Consider the following 16,005-nt stretch of genomic DNA (forward strand, 5'->3'; position numbering starts at 1 on the left):
GGTTTTTGAAAAAAAAAAATAAAAAGGTCTGATACTTTTCTAGCAGACCTCGTATGCTATCATATGTTCATACAACCCCAATTCCAATGAAGTTGGGACATTATGTAAAATGTAAATAAAAACAAAATACATTGATTTGCAAATCCTCTTCAACCTATATTCAATTGAATACACCACAAAGACTTTATTGTTTTTGTGCAAATATATGCTCATTTTGAAATGGATGCCTGCAACACTTTTCAAAAAAGCTGGGACAGTGGTATGTTTACCACTGTGTTACATCACCTTTCCTTCTACAACACTCAATAAGTGTTTGGGAACTGAGGACACTAATTGTTGAAGCTTTGTAGGTGGAATTCTTTCCCATTCTTGCTTGATGTACGACTTCAGTTGTTCAACAGTTCGGGGTCTCCGTTGTCGTATTTTGCGTTTCATAATGCGCCACACATTTTCAATGGGCGACAAGTCTGGACTGCAGGCAGGCCAGACTAGTACCCGCACTCTTTTACTATGAAGCCAAGGTGTTGTAACACGTGCAGAATGTGGCTTGGCATTGTCTTGCTGAAATAAGCAGGGACGTCCCTGAAAAAGACGTTGCTTGGATGGCAGCATGTGTTGCTCCAAAACCTGGATGTACCTTTCAGCATTGATGGTGCCATCATAGATGTGTAAGTTGCCACTGTCATAGGCACTAACACACCCCCATACCATCACAGATGCTGGCTTTTGAACTTTGCCCTGGTAACAATCTGGATGGTCTTTTTCCTCTTTTGTCCAGAGGACACGACATCCATGATTTCTAAAAACAATTTGAAATGTGGACTCATCAGACCACAGCTCATTTTTTCACTTTGCGTCTGTCCATTTCAAATGAGCTCGGGACCAGAGAAGGCAGCGGCATTTCTGGATGTTGTTGAAGTATGGCTTTCACTTTGCATGGTAGAGTTTTAACTTGCACTTGTAGATGTAGCAACGAAATGTGTTAACTGACAATGGTTTTCTAAAGTGTTCCTGAGCCCATGCGGTAAGATCCTTTACACAATGATGTCAGTTTTTAATGCAGTGCCGCCTAAGGGATCGAAGGTCACGGGACTTCAATGTTGGTTTTCAGGCCTGCCACTTACGTGTAGAAAGTTCACTGTGGAATGTTCGAAACAGGTGTTCTTTGAGCATTCATCAACTTTCCCAGTCTTTTGTTGCCCCGCCCCAGCTTTTTTGAAATGTGTTGCAGGCATCCATTTAAAAATGAGCAAATATTTGCACAAAAACAATAAAGTTTATCACTTTGAACATTAAATACCTTGTCTTTGTGGTGTATTCAATTGAATATAGGTTGAAGAGGATTTGTAAATCGTATTCTGTTTTTATTTACATTTTACACACATCCCAACTTCATTGGAATTGGAGTTGTAGTATGTATAATATCACATTAACAAAGCTGGATTTTTCTGAACATTTTGATATGCAACACATGGGCATTATTACTAAAAGAAAGTACCTTAAAAGGGGAATTTCTTAAGGTATGGTAAAATCAAGAAAATACCCTTAGGGCTCTTAGGGTTAAACAGCCAAGTTCACTCATAATATAAGAGATTTTCCTATATATTAGCCTATATATTGGCCTGAAATTTGACCTTAACATCAGACCTTGATTGTTGACTGATCCTGTGTCCAGTGTACCGGCCATGTTTGATCTGAACTGGAGCAGGTGTTCTTCAGATATCTTAACAACATATATAAATACAAACATTGTGAAATACAGATGAAGGCAATCAGTGTACCCCTCCCGCTGCATGTTGCTTTAAAAAAAATATTAAAGCTTGATCTCACCAACAGGGGCCTAAATATCTGATCTTTTAAAAGGAAGAGAACGTGTGCTGTCTTTTTGTTCTGTATGCACCCATGTTTGCTGCACGTTGCTCATTGACATCTCATTTGGTTCTCTCATATTTACAGACAATAAAGACTATGACGCATATCTGTCCTACACCAAAGTGGACCCAGACCAGTGGAGTCAGGAGACGAAGGAGGAGGAACGCTTCGCCCTGGAGATCCTCCCTGATGTGCTGGAGAAACATTACGGCTATAAACTCTTTATCCCAGATCGAGACCTCATTCCCACAGGGAGTAAGTCGCCTCGCGTGGGTGCACACATACGTGCATTCATGTCTTGTGTGCTGTGTAGCTGCTGCAGTTTTTGATGTGTCTTAAAGTTTCTCATAGTTTGTTGTGTGTTGTTTGTCTTTTCACAGTCACTGTCTTGTGTTTCGATATTTGGAACTCCTAGGGCAGATTCGTGCAGGATACATCCGCACTCAGGCGGTGCGCGTGCAATATTTAGTCCAATATTGTGTTTGAGAGGTTGTTTTTTTTTTGTTTGTTTGTTGGTTGTTTATTTTTTTACTTGTACCTTCTCAAACTCATAGCTACAAGCAAAAAGAGATGCCTTGGCAGTGCTGCCCACATGCCGGTGCAGGGAAGAGCCGTAACATCAACGTCGGATAGGGGAGGAGAGTGTGCAGTTTGGGTGGTGGTTGATATATCAAACACATTTATCGCCCTCCATAGTTTTCATGCTTACATTAAAAAAATGCATGAAAATTCTGTCTGAACATATTCCCATGCACGCTAGTTCTGCTTAGCAGTCTGTCCGCGCCAGCTGTGCACAGTGCCCTCTACTTAGTAGCGATGGTGTGTGTGGCTGTGTGCATGTGTGTAGGCCTCACGTGGACCAGATGAAAAGCAAACACATCTTCATTGGTCCAGACAGAATTAAACATCAGTGGGAAACATATGAAAAGCTCCAAGCCCCACTGCCTGAACCGCCGCTTTCCTTAAATCAAAAGAAAGCTGGCGCCGGCATGAGTGCCAGGCGGAATCGTAACAGACGAACGTCCAATCAGGAAAACATGATCTGTGATCAGACGTGATGGGGGCGGGGCCGTGTTTACGAGCATGTTGCTATGTGTGAACTGTGCTTTTCCTGTGACCTGAGTTTCAATCTGAAAATGTTTATGTTTAGGTCTCGCCAATGAGCGTTACCAGGATGACACACGGCTGCTTGGAGGTACTCGCCCCTCAGTCTTCTTCTACTCTTACATTAGCTGTTGTCATGTGCAGGACTTGCTCATATGAATCAGCAAAACAGATGGCAAATGTCACTACATACTTCATCTACACAGCGAGCTTGCTAGGAACGGAAATGCACATCCACACACTCGGAGCCTGTCGCGCTGAGATAAGATAAAGTTTTGAGTAGCTAGATCGCATCTGCATAATTTCCAGTCCTCCATAGCTTTCCTGCTCACACCTGGTTAGCCGGGTCTGATGTGTCCCAGCTTTTGATTGGGTAAACATGCCTGACTGTGCCGACTAACTCTGCAGGGAAGGATTGAAAATGTTCAGGGGTACTGATTCCCAAAGGTCCAGCGGGATGCTTCACCAACAAAAGATTACACTGACTGATTTTATGGATGAGTTTTTCCTCCTCTACTTATTGTAGTATTAATCAGATAAATGACCCAGTGAGGTGATCTATTGGAACAAAACGCTGCAATCGATTTGAATTCCATGCCATATGGTTTGCTACCACTGGGTTAGACTGTGGTTCCAGCATAACACTTTTTACAGTCACCTTAGCAGATTTTTAAAACCACTGCTACTTACACACCTTAATGCCCAACATGGGCCTGAAAAATAAAGTTGAACCCACTCTGACCAATACAAGAGGTGGGCATTAATGTTGACTTATTAGGAACTAACAAGGTTTATTACGCACACCTCCATCAATTTTGGCTGTCAGAATGTTGTTCATCTCTTTTCAACAATCCTAAGTTTGTTGGATGAAGTATGTAGCCATATTGACAGTGATGCCATTGTGCCCATTATGCAAAGGTGGACCAGCAATGAAAATTTTGTGACCTCCAATTTTGGATGCGCATTTCTCTTTTCTGAATAAGGTTCAAAACCTGATTCTCAACTGCTTAGTAACCCTACAAATGCCATTCTATTAAATAGGTTTGTGGTGAGAATTAGGACGAGGGTTAGGCCTCATTCACACTATGATGTGAAGTGTCTGATGCTGCCCGATATAGCAGATTCTCTCAAATCTCTGTGAAATGTTGAAGAAGGCTCACCCCCAGAGTCCAAATTTCCTGTCTTCAACGCAGGTCTATGTAGCTCGGCAGAGGTCGTGTACCATAGTGTAGGACGTTATTCAACTTCTGACATCCGAGGGCAGGTGCATTGGTGTCACACTCCACAGCGCAGTAGCGTAGCATGGTGAAGCTGATCGTCGACTCAACATTTGTGACATCAGGCAATGTAGCCTCTATAAACTCGATGTAACTGTGTGATTGTGTCACTTGCTACTGGTTCATCGCTGAGACAGGTTCTACATATTCACTCACATTTCTTCATAGCTCTATGTATTTCTTCATGCCCAAGGGATCCAGAGGAGGTGGTGCATCCAGTCAAGCTTCTGACATTGGCCTGCAGAGGAAATGGAGCAGTAATGATGTACTGGTGGAGGTGATTTAGTGGTAGAGGAGCTCAATTCTTGCCGGAATTTTAGAATGAACGTTGAAGATTTTAAGCATGTTGAAAATTTTTCGGAACCATAATGAACGTCAGCATTGCCCGACTGACGCCCAACTAGCTCCTGCAGCATTTTTGGGCAGGGGAGCAACATCAATTATTGTCCTGGATCTACAAACAATTTGAGTGCAACGTTAAATCAACAGTGTGTAGGATTTAGGAATGTTTGTTAGCACAAATAAAATATAACGTTCATAACCATGTGTTCATTAGTGCATAATTATCAATGAATTTTCATAAGCTTAGAGTGAGCCTTTCATATCTACATAAGCATGCACCTCCTCATGGAAGCCACCATGTTGTACAGTCATGTTGACACTTGAGCCCAAAAGGGACATACTTTGTCTTCAATACTGCCAGAAGACTGAAGAAAAAAGGAGAGGAATCAGTGGTTGCTCCCTGCTGTCACATGGTTGCTAGTGCAGGCTAACAAGTTTGAGAATGCTCTTCTTTTTTTTTGCAAAATACAGGACAATACATATTGTTTATCATAAGAAGACAGTAAGGGGAACATGAATCCCCATCAACAAAGAAGCCAAAACATGAAGGGAAACAAAATTGGGACTGATGATGGCATAATGCAATCTGCAATCTCACCACAAGATGGCACTAAATCCACCACACTGTAGCTTTAACAAAGTGCATCTATGATTCCGTCTGAGAAGGCAATAATTAAAGTACAAACACATCAGGAACTGCACACATTTCATTTATAAATTGCACCTGGCAGCCAGGGATGTGTTTTCCACAATTTACAGTTCAGACTTTACAAAATGCAGTAATTTACCATCATATACTTTTTAAGATGTTTCACAAAGAAAATAAAAATTTTAAGCTGCAGATGTAACATGAAATCAGGAATGTTAAAACAAATTACTCTTTTTTTTTTTATCCTGAAAGATCCGACTTTGGATTAATTATCATTTATGGGAAATACTATGGGAACACAGAGACTAAAATGCTACAGTGCATATAAAAATGTGACATATGTGCAACACAGTTTTATAGCAGAAGAATGCAATTTTTTAAAGATTAATAACAGGCAGAGGCAGTACTGTTAAACTCAGTTTCAGCGCAATGTGACTTTGACATTTGAATGCTGTACAAAGTGGTTATATTGGAGCCATATAATGGCATAGCTGATATGGTAACTGATTCAAAAGGGGAAAAGCTAATACAAGTTTTAATAGCAGAAGGTTTGGCAGAACAACTTCAAATCACAAATAGAAAAATGTAAATTTAAAGAAAATGTAGTGATTTTTTTTTTTTTCTTTTTCCAATTTATTTTCTGATTTGTTGTTGGAGAAACACATCAATATGTTATTTTTTAGGTTCATACAAGCTTAATTTTATAAAGGTCCCTGAAATTAGATTGACAGACACATGCACAGTTTTGTGCTGGTCTGAAGAAGAAACAGCTTACAAATCCACAGCTTTTCATCTAACATTTCACTTGTGTTCATTTTTTTTTCCTCATTAAACAGTATGAATTTGCTGTATGGCTTTATGATATCATGTAAACAAAATCCTGACGTTCTTTATATCATAATTTCAAAAGTTGGTCTCTTTAATCTCAGTTAGAAAACAAAGCTCTTCGATGGAAGGAAGGGTCTTTACTGTCACTGTCCATACACGCAACTATATTTGTCCTCTGCATTTAACCATCCCAATTACAGTTAGACACAATCCAACCACTAGGAGCAGTGGGCAGCCACAGTCCGGTGCCCAGCTCCAGATGTAGAGATGTTGCCTTGGTGAGGGGCAGAGAAAAGAGCAGCCCCTAAGTGTGCATGTGCTTGACTGTGGGAGGAAACCCACACAGACATGGGGAGAACATGCAAATGCCACACAGAAAGGTCTGTGTGGAGCTGGTCCCATGACCTTGTTGCTGTGAGGCATCACTGCTAACCACTAATCCACCATGCCGCCAATGCAACCCATATTAAATAAAAATACAAAACAAATTTTAAAAAGGGTTATAAAACTTCTGGCACCCTGTTCCACTCCACCATGAAGCTATAACTAGTGATGCACTTTGTCCAATCTTTCCAATCACAGCCGTAGAAGCCTGCCTCTTTCGAGTTGCCATGTGTGTCTTGTTGGCTTCCCTCACTAGTCTCCTTCTCGCACACTCAGTTTTTGAGAACAACCTGCTCTTTACCATACAGTAAGACACTATTTGTATTTTTCAATCAAGTCAAGTCTGGGTGTACCACAGACTAACCATCTAGCTGCCACAACCAGGTGAAATGTGGTCTTCCCCCTTGGTCTTCTGCAACCACTGGGGTCCTCACCACTGAGGCACCTGCATGCAGGACGATGCACAGAGAAATGCACCACATGGACCACAATGTCAAAGCTGATGTTCCTTCACAATGCAAATGATACCTCAGCTGAGTCTCCAAAAAACACTTATTTGACACAAAGTCATTCCAGTAGTACCATGGATCTTCTGAAGAGACCTGGTATCAAAGACATCTAGTCATTGCCTTAGGTCACTGGTTAGCATCCAAGTCTTGTATCTATACAGGAAGACAGGAAGCACCAGGACCCTAAAGACTTGGACCATCATTCTCCTGCAAAGATATTGGCATCAACATACACACCTGTTCAACAACCTCATAACGCCATACACGACTCCCAGGCATCTCTTAATGTCATCCAGAGACGTGAACGTCGCATATTTCTTACTCATGAATATATGTGAAGTGTGAGATGAATTTAGTGACTTCATGTGTCCATCTCGTGATATGTCTGATAAAAACTGGCTGCAAAAGTTATTCTGCCAGTTATTTTTGAACATACATTTTATATATGTATTATTTTTCACAATATGAAAGTATTTTGGTTTGTTCTTTCTGATAAACAACTTTAGCCATTTCATTAAATAAAATGAATATACAACCACAATTCATTTGTATTTATTTCTGAACATATATTTTTTTAATTTAGTTCTTATAATATGGGGGTGCCAGAAATTCTCAGAAATGTGCCATCCTCTGTGATTCTATTTACACGCCAGACAGAATACAGACAGCGGATACAGTCCAGACATTGAGGTAGACCACAAAGACCATCACTGTTTAGTTGATTTTCCAAATGTGCATCAAAAGTACCACCTGTCCTTGTCTTGTGTTTGTCTCTAATACTCTATGTTCATCATTAAGTGTTGTCCCTCTTTTTAAAGTACTACTATATTAAAGTACAAAGAATTGTGTCCACTGCGTATGTGCCACTGATCTTTTTATTATTTTTTGCTCTTCTGTTCACCATGCTTCCTGCAGCCTACATAGAGGACGTGGCACGCTGCGTAGACCAGAGCAAACGCCTCATTATAGTTATGACACCAAACTACGTGGTGCGGCGGGGCTGGAGCATTTTCGAGCTGGAGACGCGGCTGCGCAACATGCTGGTGACCGGCGAGATCAAGGTCATTCTGATTGAGTGTGCCGAGTTGCGTGGCATCATGAACTATCAGGAAGTGGAAGCTCTCAAGCATACCATCAAAACCCTCACAGTCATCAAGTGGCGCGGCCCCAAGAGCAACAAGCTCAACTCCAAGTTCTGGAAGCAGCTGCAGTACGAGATGCCATTCAGGCGCACAGAGCCCATGCTCAGTCACGAGCCGGCACTGGACGTCAGCGAGCAGGGCCCCTTCGGAGAACTGCAGACCGTCTCGGCCATCTCCATGGCTGCAGCCACCTCCACTGCCATGGCCACCGCCCACCCAGAGCTACGCTCCTCCTTCCACAACACCTACCACACCACCATGAGGCAGAAACACTACTACCGCAGCTACGAGTATGACATACCCGCGGGAGGGACCCTGCCGCCACTGTCCTCTCTGGGAAACCAGCACACCTACTGCAACATCCCGCTAACGCTGCTCAATGGACAGAGGCCTCCTGGGAAAACCCGAGAACACAGCCTGGAGGAGGGGCATGCTAACAACGCCATGCTTCCTCTGCTGCCCAGAGAGACCAGCATCTCGAGTGTCATCTGGTAACGAGGAGAGACCGTACGTAGAGACTAAACGGGGATCGGACGCACTTAGACCAGTCTTAAGCTGGCATCTTTTCAGACCTGATTATGGTTGGGATTATAGAAATGACTCTTTTCACTTACTGGCAGCAAACAAAAGACCTTCATAAAGATTTGGACAGTTTCCCTTGGTTTTATTTTTGTTGCATTTTTTTCAAGTGGACAGCGCCTATTTCTTAACTACGGGACTGTTTCATGACTGTTTTATGAGCTAGCAAGACATGGACGTGCAGAGATGCCACATGAAAATGACAAACTGACACATTTTGGCATATGTGCACACCCACACAAACACACTATTGTGCATACAGACAAATTAAAGGAAAACAGGGTCTTGTACATATATTTGAAATTTATTTGTAGCATCAGTGTATTCTTGTTTTATTCTTTTATTTGTTTTATTCAGTCATATTTGTTGCCTTCTGTGCTGGGATGGTCATGCTATTCAGAGAATTTTCACAGCAAATTTCTATTTCATTTCAGTCAATGCATTTGCTTGAGTCATTTGGGCTAATATTTTGCTTTCAGTTCAGTTTGCCGTACTTTGGATTCACTGTCTCGATACTGCTAACTTCTTTGGATAGAGAAGCAAAAAATGTCCCAAACACAGGTGGCTAGCGTGGCAGCTAGCCATGTCACATAATCCAATTTTATAAAATACTGTCATTCCAGTATAAATCATCCCAAAAACAAATCTTTGTAGTTTTCAGTCATTTATAATAATAATAACAATAATAATAATAATAATAATAATAAATGTGGATAGTAAAAAAAACATACCCTGCAAGTCAAGTTAATTTATTATTCAGATAGCAAGCTAGCTAGCTAGCAAGCTTAGCTATAGTCACTGCGTGTAGCTAGCTAAAAAAAAATGCTTGTTGAGCTTATTTGCAAGCAAATACTGTATTCTGCTGCTATATGTTCATCAGGTAATATTAGGCTGCTACCCAGTTTGTAGTTTTACTGAAAAAAATAGCCCTGTGCCATTGGAATATTTGTGTGTGTGATGATGAGCTCTGTGCTAAAAATGCAATACAGACACCAGGACCTGTTTGACATCATTATTATTCACCACGTTTCAAGTTTGAAATTCACATGGCAAATTCCTAGTGTGACCAGGGCCTAAGCTTTTATATAGTTTTAATGTTTACTGTTTCCCTTGCTTTTTTTTATTCTTATTATTTTCAGTTTTGTTATTTTTACACGCTTATTCAGGAAGTTGGTTTGTCGCATACCCGTGCCTGTTTTTGTTTGTTTTTTATGTACATTTTGTTTTATTATTATTATTATTATTATTTTATTTTGTGGATTTTAAGAGAGCATTTTTTAACACATTTGAAATTGCCTGAACATTTCAGGATTTGTTGAGCTGAAACTTCTTTTGGTTTACCTGTAAACGGTGTATCTAATTTAAAAGAAAACGATCTTCAAAAAAAAAAAGTCATAGAATATGCAAAAAGTAGGAGGAGCTGGCAACAATATCCTGTCCTGAGAGACGGAGAAGGAACATCGGTTTGGGGACAGCGCCAGTCCACTCCAATCAAACAGACTGACAGACGGCCGATATCTCTCTCTCTCTTTCTCTCTCTCTCTGTCTCTCTCTAAAGCTTCATATTTTGTATTGAAACAAACGGCCTTGCTGTTTTAGAGTGTTAGTGAAATGCCTCACCTTAAAAAGAAATCTGTAGATTATTTTAAAAAGAATTTCTATTTTTATAACAGAAAAGACTTTGCTTGAGAAGTCACACTTATTTGCATTTCATTGTCCATAAGAAGGGGTTTTTGTGTATCAGTGTTACTGCTTTGCTATGTGGGTATCGGTTCGATAAGAAATTAAAGGTGGCTTTTGAATTTGTCATGAAAAAAAATATGTCCACTACTGTTCTAGATGCAAAAGTAATACATTTTTTTTCAGTGTTTGGTTGGTTTTTTAACAATGTTATTATTCCCATCCTGCTCATTAATTTGGATCATATGGATAATTAATGTTTAAGAAAAGAAATAATTTGTTTTGAAAGACTTTTTAATTATATTTGAAGGTGTGATTTTTGAGTATGCATAGCAAATAGATATGTATTCTATATATAATATAGATATTTATATAAATATATAAACACAATTTTCACTTGGAAAGAAATGTCTATCTTTATAAAACCTCAGTCATTATCAGTTGCTCTTACTTTCTCACTGCACATTAAAAACATTGATTTCCTCATGACTTTTCCCTTTTGTGTCTAGGTTTGAACATTTTTGCAATCAATAACACCACGTCTTAACTATAGATGATGTATGGGTGTTACTGATTGCTAAATCAAACTGTTCAAACTCAAAAGTGATGACATCCCTAAAGTTGGACGTACAGCTTTTTTTTTTTACACTAGCTGAATGTCTCGTCTGCCTAGCTAGCTTTCAGTGTTGCAAAGACTCATTTAAGTCTATGGTCTAGTTGGCGTTAGTTAAAGGATACTTACAGTTACAGTTTATAGTTATTTCATGTCAAAATGTTTCCAGTAATTTATGCTACAATTTATTTACAATAATTTACATTGTAAATTATTGTAAATAAATTGTAGCATAAATTTATGTACAATAATTTACATTGTATCGCAACCCTTTTTTCAATTTTGTGATGCAGTTTTTCACATTTTTATATCACAATGTATTGGTCCACAGTGTTTATTAACCTATTCAAACATGTCACTGAAGGAAAATAACTTATGGTAGTCAGTCTCTGATAGAGCAACCTCTGCTGAAAAGTTTTTTGTTTTTGGTTGTTTTTTTTGCCAAATGTCTGACTGTTTTTTGTGTCAGCAGGAATAACTCAAAAAGATATGACCTCATTTCAATGGAATTTGATGAAGAGGTAGACCTTACAACAAAGAAGAGGTGATTACATTTTTGTGTGGATCTGGCTCAAGAGACAGACTGCACCCTTGGTCATTATTTAAAGGTAAGCAATGTTTTTGGTAAGTTAAAAAAATAAAAGTGAATGATTTAATAGAAGTGTGGAAGTTATAGATATGTTAAGTAATCAGTGTAACTATTTGGTTGCAAGTAACAAAATGACTAACTGGGTAACATTAGAATAACTGATAAAGGCTCCTTTGAACTGACATGAGCTTTGATTCAAATGATGTTGATCCTAATTACAGGACCAGAGCGATCAGGATCTACTTTTTTGCTGATTTGTGATTTCAATCATGATGATTGCTGCAGTTCTTGGGGTTGTTCTCATCCTCCAAACACGGCGAGTGGAGTTGATGCCAAAAAGCTCTATTTTGGTCTCATCTGAGCACATGACCTTCTCTCATGCCTCCTCTGGATCATCCAGATGGTCACTGGTGAACTTCAAATGGGCCTGGACATGTGCTGGCTCAAGTCAGCACATGTCCAGACCTTGCTGCCCTGCAGTATTTGAAACCATGACAGTGTTATATGTTACTAATGTAATCTTTGCGACTGTGGTTCCAGCTCTCTTCAGGTCATTGACCAGGTCCTCCTGTGTAGTTCTGGGCTTTCTCAAAATCATCTTTGTCCCATGAGGTGAGATCTTGCATGGAGCCCAAAACCGAGAAAGACTGACTGTCATCATGTGTTTCTTCCATTTTCTAAGAATTGCGCCAACAGTTGCTGCCTTCTCACCAAGCTGCTTGCTTGTTGTCCTGTAGCCCATCCCAGCCTTGTGCAGGTCTACAGTTACTGGTGTCCTTAGACAGCTCTTTGGTCTTGGCTATGGCTATGGTGGACAGGTTGGAGTGTGATTGATCGAGTGTGTGAACAGGTGTCTTTTATACAGGTAACAAGGTCAAACAGGTGCAATTAATACCACATACAAAACCACATACAGCAACACATCCAGGTACAGGTGCTATCAAAATAAATATAAAAATAGTTAAGCTATCAAATTTACTAAAATTTACAATTTATGATGATTTATTTAATTAATTTAAAGCCCAACTTACGCTTCTGCAGCTCTGTAACTCCGTGTCATGCAATGACGTGTGACAGTTTTAAAGTTCTCCGTCACTGGATTATGCTTTATTCTGGACTAATTTGACCCTCAACAAGCTTTTCTTTCTACAATCATCACCTCCAATTCAAAGGTAAGCTGGACAATGTCCTCTTTTTCTGCTCGGTGTTGTGAAGTTGCAGACTTTTCTGATCCATTTGTAATCAGCGTGCACACTGCAAAAACTATTAAAATATGAAAGAGTAAAAGCAGAAAAGTTGCAAATCACTGCCTTTTGTGTCTGATTTAACAGGTGCACATCAGGATGCGGGTCCAAGTCTGAGCACAGTGTGAAAAAAATAAACAGTCGAACTTTTAAATCACAGAAATGACTTTGGTGTTGTGAAAGTGTCGTGACACGGACCCACAACAGGGGGCGTTAATGAACGGACAATGGATAAGCCAAAAGTAACAATTTAATGTTGTGAATCGCACAACGACATACAGACAATAACAATATGGTGGACTGTCAATCATACACCAGGTGATGTGTGGGCAGGCTCGACGATAGAAGACGCCTGGCGAGAGAAGAGCCGGATCCCCACACAGCTTCCACCACTAACGGAGCTGAAGAACACCGGAGCCGCCAAGCCCTGCGCCCCAGATGGCCGCTGTCTTCAGCAGTCAGACCCGGTACTGCTGGCAGAGAACAGAGACAGTCCTGATGAGTGTGAGTTCGCACACTCAGTAATCCCACAGTCAGTGTTTAGTTAGGAGGGAACACCTCCACCTCCAATCACACACTCGTGCAGCTCCTGTTTAACCACTTATCTGGTTTGGGGTGTGAGGCGAAGCCGTCGCTGATCACACCAAACGCCAATCCCACAGATAAGGACACACCACAGGAGAACGGCTGCAAAGAAGTTCAGATTATTACTCAATGTTTTGAGTCAGCAGAGAAAATTACCTGAATGGTAGCTGATTTCTCGGCGGGGAGGTGGAGTTGCAGTCCGGCCTTTATGGTGGTGGTGATGAGTAGTGGATGAGTGACAGCTGGTACGGATGATGTGTGACAGCTGTCACTCCTGGTCACTCCTGGTCACTTGAAGCCCGCACTTCAAGCAGGGCGCCATCTTGTGGTGGTGGGCCAGCAGTACCTCCTCTTCAGCGGCCCACACAACATTTGGTCCCACTTTACTCAAAGCGAGTGTCAGAGCACTGAACTTTAATTTACCTCTGTTACTTTGCACGTGCAGACTGCACAGGGTTTTTAATGGAAATCCATTGCGATCGGATGGGACATTTTATCCGATGTGAGCAAAAAGTCTGTTGTACAAACTCCCATATATACAGTGATTATCGCATGGAAAATAATACAAAAACTTTGACAGCTGATGACAGCTTAGGTGAGTTTTACTGTACATGGAACTGAATAATAAGTTTACCTCTCAAAACTTTAACGATGATGTCACTTCCATCCCACACAGCTGACTTTATTTTCCAAAATCTTTCTTCAGTTCGGATCTGAAGGGAATCTGTACATCTTGAAGCCCTTGTTGTGTCTATTTGGGCATCCAGATGCACAACAACCAGCATTTTCAGCGAATAAATAAATAAAATAGCTGGATTTACATGCAGACAGATTAACAATGAACGCTATTTTGAACCCAAGATAGAATCACAAGTCACATGACTGTTTTTTTTCCCGACTCGTCATGTCGCCACTCTCTCAATTAAGGCACTATAATAAACAGAAAACTGCTGGACCTTAGTAGAGGACTACACTCTCTGAGTGCACTTCTAGTTTTCTCCTGGATATAACAACTGTTTTTAGCATAAATCACTGAATCAGTCAAACCAAACCCAGACTGGATCGACCTGATCTTTGAGATGGACCGAGATACATGAACACCCTGTTTAATTCAATTTATGATATTTTGCAGAGCCAGAATGTGCACCAATTCAACAAAAAATGCTTTGAGACATATCTGTGGTTTGTTTATTTGCTAAAAATTTTAAAATGCTGTTGCTTTGAGCTTCCATCTTTGTCAATGCAGCTTGCAGGAAACAAAATGGGGAAAATGTTTCGAGCACTTCAAGAAATTTGATCTGGATCAGGATCAGGATCAAGATAATGTTGTAGGGTTGAGCCACAAAGAGGAACATTTAAATGCAATCAAACATGTACTTTGGGAGTTACGAACGAGGACTCCTTCACCCCTCTGCAGGGGGATGATGGTCGCTGTAACTGACACCTTTGCAGCAAAATGTCAGATCCAAATGTCAAAAGTCCCAATCTAACAGTATAAAATGGTCTTAGGTTTGTCTGAAGCTTGCAGAGTCTCATTTGGTGCCACATTTGTCTTCTTTGCAACATAAAATAAAAATCTACAGCAGTTGCCAAACAGCGCCATCTCCTGGGGATGAACACTAACTATGAGTGATGGCTGAAGGAAAGCATCAGAAAACACATTTAGAGTGTATATCAACCCCAAAAGAGAAGAGTAAAAACTAAGGCAAAGAAAAAGGAAACAAAGACTGACTGTCAGAACTAAAGAAAGAACGTGACACAAAGGCAGAGTTTGTCTGGGAGCTACTGCAGGGGGATGGGGGGCGCAAAGCAAATGAATTTGGTTTGTTGCAAACAGTTTGTTGCTGGAGGATTTATATGTATTCTTTGGCTGTGTTGCTTTTTATGATACACTAAGCAACTGGGACAGCAAAAATATTTAAAGTATGATGATTATAATATTTTGGTTTATATAACACCTAAATAGAGTCTCGTCGTTTTATTGGTGTTTGTATGTCATGTGATATGGATCATTCATCCCATTTGCCATTGTGTTCCATTTACTGTGCAATTTTGGTTCTATATATTTTGTACCATTGCACTGCACCACCACTGCATGTGCTCACACTATCGGCAAGTGCGCTTAGTTTAAAAACAAACATGGTGGTGTTTTGTTTTATTAACGGTGCTCATTCTTGTAACACACAAAAAACAAATCGAGTACACCATAAGCCGTCTGGAGGTATTTGCAGTATTCGCTGGTACATCTCTACCTGAAGTACAAGCACAGTCAGATTAAGAACGCTACAAATTTCTGTTGCGGGTTTTCGCTGGACTGAGGAAAGCAGACGGCAGTCTGTACACAAAGAGGGCAATACATGGCATCAGATACGGACTGCATCGTCAGGATTGTTAGGTGTTATATAAAACAAATAATGAATTTTTTTTTTTGTTTCATGCAATGGTAAGAATATTTGATGAGGTGAAAGATGGAATGTTCCATTCTCCGCTTCATTGAATGGAACATTCCATCTTTCACCTCATCAAATATTCTTACCATTGCACACATTGACATTCATTATTTGTATAATATTACTTAACTGTTTTATAGTTGTTTGTGTGGGTTTTA

General features: G+C 40.3%; 1 protein-coding gene across 4 annotated transcripts in view; it reads left to right on the top strand.

Annotated features, from left to right (window-relative positions):
- The window catches only part of il1rapl1a (interleukin 1 receptor accessory protein-like 1a), a 598,387-nt gene extending 587,617 nt beyond the window's left edge, over positions 1-10,770 (top strand). For 2 of the 4 annotated variants that reach the window (XM_034187275.1, XM_034187274.1), the window contains exons 10-12: positions 1,957-2,127; positions 3,023-3,067; positions 7,881-10,770. In XM_034187275.1, coding sequence (XP_034043166.1) covers positions 1,957-2,127; positions 3,023-3,067; positions 7,881-8,602 — 938 coding nt within the window. In that variant the 3' untranslated portion in view covers positions 8,603-10,770. The remainder of the gene's footprint in view (positions 1-1,956; positions 2,128-3,022; positions 3,068-7,880) is intronic. The other 2 variants (XM_034187277.1, XM_034187276.1) reach the window with 1 other exon arrangement.
- Positions 10,771-16,005: the final 5,235 nt, after the last annotated feature.

The sequence above is a fragment of the Thalassophryne amazonica genome, chromosome 14, assembly GCF_902500255.1.
Source record: "Thalassophryne amazonica chromosome 14, fThaAma1.1, whole genome shotgun sequence".
Classification (NCBI taxonomy): Eukaryota; Metazoa; Chordata; class Actinopteri; order Batrachoidiformes; family Batrachoididae; genus Thalassophryne; species Thalassophryne amazonica.